Genomic DNA, 7,500 nt, shown 5'->3' with positions numbered 1-7,500 from the left:
AAGCGTTTCCATGGGGTTTTGTACAGTTCTTGGGCTGTTTGAAGAAAAGATACTGTATGCTATCTTCACTTAGTGTAAAACATCAGACGATGGGCTCCTTTCTGTATTATCAGCCACAATTTGTGGAGAAATGTCTCTTTCTCTGAACCCTTTGCTTACAGGAAAATCCTTGCCTTGCTCCTTTACCAATTTCAAATCACTTTGGTGAAGTAATCTAGGCAAACCACGTGACCCAAGATGAAAGAGAGAGAGAGAGGACTAGAAGATATTCAAGACAAAACTCTAAAGGCTAGGCTGGCTTACACGTAAGACGCAAGCTTCGCTCACGGCCTTATCTTTTTCGTAACTCCTTGTGCATCGGGCTGAAATTCCCCTGTCCGGATTCCCCCTACTGCGCCTGTCTCATGCGTGTCTCTTCTTTCTAGCGCCTGCATTGCCAACTTAGCAGCGGTAGCTTTCGCAATTCTATAGTTGGCGCCCTTACCAACAAATTCTCCCCAGCGCACCCGCAGGGTACACTCGATTCTTTCGTCTGGTAGTGTTTTTGCTTTACTAATAACAAAGAAAAAACAACGCAAATTAGTCTATCTATTACAAGTTTCCTCCCCACACAAATAACACATTTGTACTGAAAGACAAACGAGGTGGCTGACTGATTAAGGTTACCGATCATTATCAATAAGGTATACCAGATAATGGATGTTTCCGCTTAGGACATGTTTTCAGTATAAATGAGTACAGTACAGGTGAACACAATGCTGAGGTTAAACCCTGTGATGGGCTAGCATCATATCCAGCGAATCCTATTCGTTTTTCTTGGGGACGTGAAAAAAAGAACTCTCCGGCTTATGCGGGTCTTCAAAAATTGCAACGACACCGAAAATGCAATTTTTCCTATAAACCATTTCATTTCCAGGGTAAAATCTCCCCTTGTCTTGACTCCACCATACTGATGAAAACCAAAGTTGTAACCATTCAAATGAAACCAAAGTATTGAGCGGTAATAAGCGTTTCCGTGGGGTTTTGTGCGTTTTTGCCGTGTGAACGCGAGGAAATTGCAAAGAGCGAAAAAAATTCCTCCGTTTCTTTAGCGAGAAACGAACAAACCCCTAAGGGAAACGCTTGTTACGCAAGCTAAGCAGAACTTTCTTGTGGTAGTGTTTATTATGTTGTTCACGATGATTCAAACTTGTGTGTCTGCGGATGAAATCCTGAAGTACGTCTTAAGGCTACTGCGCTGAACTTTCACTTCGCCCGGCTAATGCCTAGATATGTCATAAATTACATAATGAAAATTAGTTATTTTTGTCGCGTCGATCGCTGGTGCTCTTGTGAATGAGACTGTTTCGTTTAAACTCACACACGCACCTGAAGTTCCGCTTATCATCTTCTTCGTACACGCGTCTTATAGGATTGATGGGTATATGCACAGAATACGGATCTGAAACAAATGCAGCACACTAAGGTTTAAGTGCAATAACTAGAATTTCTTCCACTTTAAAAAATTCTACAATAAACTCTTCCTTCGGCACCAGATCTGTCTGTCCATCATCAGTTGAAGAGATGTCCGTCTGACAGTTCACTTACAGGCGGACATGTGGAATTCGGCTGGTACCACGCACTCTGACGCCTTGAACTGGTCTCCGCTTTGGAAAAAGGTTCATCCAATCTGCACACTAGTACAAGATATGATGTTTAGGTGTTGGGATACCACTTGCCCCCTTGGAAAAATGGAGTAACTATATTTACTGTTTTGTTTCTGTGTAGCTGAAGGTCTCTCAGTTCTTCCGAAATCGTCGGAAATGTTCCGTAACGTACTCAAGACCCTTAGGACAATCTTCAATAAAGGGTTTAAGATTCTCAGACAGCTTTGCTATTGATCAGTGTACGACTGCCATTAAGTCTTTGTTTCTGGCTGCGAGAGCGAGACCCCAAGCCTGAGTTGGGCTGAGGTGAACGGTGCTCTGTAACCAGACGAATTTATGTTGTGCTTTACGCTAAACATAAAGATCTTCAACCATTCAGAGTGTTCACTTACCGATGTAAGGCTTCATCATGCGGTAGTACACGCCCCAGATCTTGGTCAAATCCATACCGCTGTCCAAAAACACTGCACCAGCAACAGACTCAAAGATATCACCCAGGACCTTTGGAGCCTCGATTCCTTCGTCATCTTGTTCAGACACGATAATAAACGCGTCTGCAGTGACCTACAAAACAAAAACAGTCACGCTAGCAAATCAGTGTCTAGTTTCTGAGTAATGGGTCCATCAGGAGGATTTGCACTCTCTCTAGTAGCGATGTAATAGACTATTAATTCTTAGAGCAGATGCATGACTCAGATTCAGCCAACGAGAAAGCGTTACGTCACGCAAGTAATATTCGTTTGGGTAGCATGGATAATGGTCCTGGATGGGAGGTGGCGAGCGGAAAAAGACAGAAAGGTACCTCGTGCCTAACTTCCCGACCTATCCAATCGAACAGTTCGGCAATCGAACCCAATCGATTACCAATCGTTCGATTGCCGAACTCAATCGAACATAATCGAACTCACAAAATTTTGCCAATCGAACACAATCGAACGTTCGATTACCGAACGATTGGTAATCGAACCCAATCGAACGTTGGATTACCGAACGATTGGTATAATCGAACGTTCGATTAACGAACGCCGCATCGCATGATAGGCACGTGGTATTGGAAAATTCCGAAGGTGAACATTGACATTCTTGCAGTATGATGTTCAGTTCCTGGTTATTCAATAAAAGGTGACAATGATTATATTCCACGTGTTTTACTCAGTTTGAGGCGTCAAGAGACAATTGCATTGGATTAGTTCGATTTTGTTCGATTATATTGGTTCGATTGGTTCGAAAATCGAACTCACAGCAAAATAGGTGTTCGATTTTGTTCGATTGCCGAACCCAATCGCACGATTGGAGTTCGATTGGGTTCGATTGGTTTTTTGTTCGGTTTTGTTCAATTGGATAGGTCGGGCTAACTTGCGCCACATTTTGAACGCCGACCCTCAATCGTCGAGTACTGAAAAGTGTGTTAGTCGCGTAGCATCCATGCAACGCGATAGAAATGGAATGAGATTACTTTTTTGGTGCTCAAGTGGGGACTAGTGTCCTTATATTTCCCCAGCTAGCCTTGACAGCCTGTGAAGGAAATTGGGTTTGCCGAGGTCAAAAAGAATCTTTGATATACTTTGCCGTACTGCGACCAGCTCTCAGTTGACGTAGTAGCTTAGTTGGTTAGAGTGCTGGTGACCTAATCGCAGAGTACTCTAAAATGGGCGCATGTAAGTCACGTAAGTCATGCTCCCATTAAAAAGAGAAAGCACATTCAGGAGATTTCTATGACTCTCTCACCATTTTGTAACGCTCTCACATCGTTTTTCCTACCTTGCTCTGGTGATTTTTTTCCCTTTCTTCAGCTTCATCTTCCACTCTAGTGATAAAATTTTCGATCGTTTTGAACCACGGTGGTGACATCTGCTTTAAATACTTGTTATACTCGTGTTTGACAGCAATGGCTGCAAAGATGTTGTTATTAACTAAAGCTTGGCGAATGTCTGTCAGCTCACCAGGAGATAACTTGGCGTGACGGAAGTATAAGTGTTGCGTGACGAGGAAGTCCAATAGAGCGTCCCCAAGAAACTCCAGTCTTTGATAGCATGGCGTGACGCGGTTGGTGTGGTACGAGGCGTGTGTTAGAGCCTCTAGTAGATACAATTTAGAGCGGAAAGTGTAATGAATGGAGTTTTTTTCAAAGTTCTTTAAACCGGAAACCATGCGTGACACCATATCTTCACTGTCGCTAGCTCCTGTCATGGTTGATCCTCGAGTCCAAAATCTCGTGTAACAACCCGCTTTGCTTTTCTCTGCAAACACGTTAAGGTCATCGTTTCCGTCAACTTCAGGAAGAACCTTAAGACCCAGGAACCTCATAAAACGGAGTGCGCCAAGGTACCCACAGGAGATCAAATATGCTCCTATGAGGGCTTCCATGCTGTCAGCAACCGACTTGTCCGATATTACCTGAATATTGCCTTTGGCTGCCCTGAGGTCACAATCCTGGGGGCCAGCCCCATCAGCATATTCAACGTCCATCTCCTCCTCGATAGCACCAAAAGTATCGGAGTCGACATCTATGGCTGCATCACCTGAGCCCGTTATGCTTTCCTGCGGCAGTTTGGTAAATTGGCATCCCGTGGGGCACCATGTATCACGTGCCAGCGGCGTGCACTGTTGATACCCAGCTAAGGTCTTCTTCGCGGCTGCACGGTACAGCGCCAGATTACTGATCTGCTTTTTCTTCCGCTGTGTCAGTTTCCCCTCGTCTTTGTCTTGATGACTCATAAAAAGATGAAGCGACACTGCCAGCTTCAAGAAGGCGTCTCCGAGCATCTCGAGCCTCTCTAGGTTAAACGCGTCTCCACTGTGAGTGGTGGTCAGGGCTTGAAGGACAAAAGCGGTGTCAGGATGATCAACTGGACCTCGCCTGCTACGAAACAAAGACTTGAGATCTAAAAACAGCCCTGGGAACTCGTCATCGTCATCATCGTAATCTTCATCATCATCATCCATGGCTGTCCCTGCAGCAGCGCTGCTGCTATCGACGTGTAGTAAACTCTTTTCATCATTAACACTTTCAGCACCAATGGCAGGGAGATTGAATTCATTTGTGTCATCAGGCACTCCAGCGATCATGCTCTTGACATCACCAACAAGTAAAAGAGTATTCACACGATGCAGAATAGAGGGCAGCATCAGGGACACACTAAGAAGAGACCCACGGATGGGCAGCACATCACACAACTCCGGAACAAGGTGAATAACGTCACGCTTACTCTTGGATGACACCTTTCTGTCCACTAAAAAATTTACTCTATCGGAAATGTCTTTCACTTCAATGAGAGGCTGACCCTTGTTAGTAATGTGCTTCCCGTAGCACTGCCGGAAGTAGCTTTCGTAGGTTTTGGCTTTGGATTTGTCCGGAAAGGGGGATAAGGGAGAGAGGTCTGGACGCACTTTCAAAACAGCAAACCTCTGCCGCCTCTGCTGGGAATACATGTAATTTTTTGTGACCACCACGTCCTCCTTATTTGGCGCAGTCTCAAAGTGCAAAGCATCCTTCATGCTGTCATAGTCCACATCATATCCAGTGTCTTTCACTAGGACGACAAAGTAACCGTCCGCTTCACCGTCTGTATGCCTGGCTTTGAATTCTACGGGTGTTTGGAGAATGTGCCTGAACAAAAATAGGTGGAAATGCTGAACAATTTCCAGGTCCTTGGCACGTAGCGGTGAGCTGTGGCTACTCAGAGACACTGTGACTTCACCGTAATCAGGATAAAGTTTGAATGGTCGCACCTGCAGATTGAAATAATTACAGTAAATAAGCTTTAAACGAAAGCCGAGTACTACTCAATAAATTTCACTGGAAGGCCGACACTTTTTCAGGATTTTTCTTTTCAGATACCGAAAAAAGGTATAGTTGGTAAAATGGTCACACTTTAGGATTCATCCACGGCTGAAGCGCTCAGTACCTTCAATTTGGAAGGGAATAGTCCTATATAGGTACGAGGATAATCTAGCACTAACCGCGGGAAGTGGAACATTTGTCAACAAGCCAAACTTATGGCAGGCATCATCTCTGAAGAATCGCGCACTGGCTTCCAGATCTTTCGGGTGGGTAAGTTTGGTGATTCTGATGCTGATGACCGTGAGGTAATGGGGTTGGTGAGTGTCCTGAACCAAGCTGCCGATAAATAGCTTGGGGACCTGGATAAAGGAGGAATATATCAGGAAAAAACAGACTTCTAGTGCACAGAGACACTAGTTTTCTAAAAACTGTTGGCATCGAAACTAAATATTACGCACACCTAGCAAAGGAAAACAAAGCAATTACAATGTAACAAGAAACGAGATTTATGCTTGTTCCTGAATGTCAAAACTAGAATTGCTTGCCAGAGGGAACAAACCCTAAATGTTGAGGTTAATTGCCTACCTTCCTCTCATAGATTCGCTTTCGTTTCCTCGTTCCTGCTTTCGTCCTTTTCCTTCCACCGGTTTCAGTTTCTTCTTCTTCGGGTTCACTTTCCTCGTCCGATAAGCTGCGGACTGGCAACAAGTTGTCATCAAGCTCGCCAATCCTGTGAAGCTCTTGGCAGGCAAAAAATGCCGCAGTCATCTTGGCGAGGTTCTTACCTCGCATGGGAGGACTCTGTTAAAAAATAAAACCGGAGAAAAACCATTAGCTCCGAGAAAACGACTGCGTTGTGTGCCATTTACAAATGGTCTCAGATCCGAAGTAAAGAGCTTCCAAATGTACAAGTCTTAAGCAAATTGAACAAGAATGTTTTTGGTTGCTGCAGCTGATGGAGTGCATATTGTTTGAAGGAACGTTGATGACATATGTAGAGATCTAATAAAGCTGTTAGTCATTGGTGTGAAATACAACCCCACGAATTAATCGGAATATTTCAAGGTATACAATTCGTTGTCCCCAGTCCATACATTCAGATGTCCACAACGTTTTGCTCTTTTACAATTATTATATAAGCTCTTTCTTGATTTCTATACCGAAAAAGGTGACGTGAGACTACTGTCAGAAAGAGTAGGGATTAACATGCTATTCACACTTCATTTACGAGTATAAACAAAAATTCAATTTTTTCGGACTTACAGATTACGCTCAGTGGTGAATACAGGAGTTTATTTTCAGTGTATATTAGTGTAATGCTATTATTCATATTTTAGGCCACAAGAACACAAAATAAGGATAAGGTCTCAATAGGTACGCTGGATTGCAGAATATGGCCAAACTGCGCACTGTTTTGCAGTCAAATCACACCGGCGACTCAGAGTTGAAGAAAATGGGTAGCAGAGTTGTCGAAAATGAAAGAGAATTGCCACTGGTGCACGAGAGTTGCCAAACGTGGGGGAGCTGAAGAGTTATCATGCCAAACTTTTACCATTAGACAAAGTTATGTACCAGTCAAATTGAAGCTTCAACATCCTTCCCCCGTGCATACCCCGGGCATTTGAATAAAAAATTTCCAAAAATTCAAATGCCCGCGGGGTTTCCCGGGTGTGGGGGGTAAGTTGAAGTTTCACTTTGACTGGTACATTACGGGCCGTCGGTTGGATCAAATAATTAATTCTGCAGTGTATGTTTAGGCAGTAAAGTGAATCCATGAATTGTCCACTGAGCTTTTGCCCTAGTAATGCACCTATCAATGTTAAGCCCCAGGGAGGGGAGGTCGGGCATGGGGGTGGGGATTTTGACATTTTCATTCAAAAATCTTCAAATTCCCCACCCCTGGGACAAAATAAATGGTCAAAATGTCCACATGGCGGCAAGTGAAGGTGGTAAAATGTCCTTTGTACGATCAAAATCGCTAGCCTGGGGAGTCGTCACATACGATCAAAATCCCTACCCTGGGGACAGACCTCACGATCAAACTCCCGTGGTTAGCCCAACCTCCCTGGG

At 44.1% G+C, this 7,500-nt stretch overlaps 1 protein-coding gene across 1 annotated transcript in view; it reads right to left on the bottom strand.

The window, feature by feature from the left end:
• Positions 1 to 323: 323 nt before the first annotated feature.
• The window catches only part of LOC138055685 (uncharacterized), a 26,412-nt gene continuing 19,235 nt past the window's right edge, over positions 324 to 7,500 (bottom strand). The window contains exons 9-14 of the mRNA XM_068901568.1: positions 6,016 to 6,231; positions 5,610 to 5,789; positions 3,408 to 5,378; positions 2,039 to 2,210; positions 1,369 to 1,441; positions 324 to 552 (exon numbers count right to left, since the gene is read on the bottom strand). Coding sequence (XP_068757669.1) covers positions 324 to 552; positions 1,369 to 1,441; positions 2,039 to 2,210; positions 3,408 to 5,378; positions 5,610 to 5,789; positions 6,016 to 6,231 — 2,841 coding nt within the window. The remainder of the gene's footprint in view (positions 553 to 1,368; positions 1,442 to 2,038; positions 2,211 to 3,407; positions 5,379 to 5,609; positions 5,790 to 6,015; positions 6,232 to 7,500) is intronic.

This window comes from Montipora capricornis, chromosome 7, assembly GCF_036669925.1.
Source record: "Montipora capricornis isolate CH-2021 chromosome 7, ASM3666992v2, whole genome shotgun sequence".
In the NCBI taxonomy this organism is placed as follows: Eukaryota; Metazoa; Cnidaria; class Anthozoa; order Scleractinia; family Acroporidae; genus Montipora; species Montipora capricornis.
This window is presented reverse-complemented; position numbering and strand designations above follow the sequence as displayed.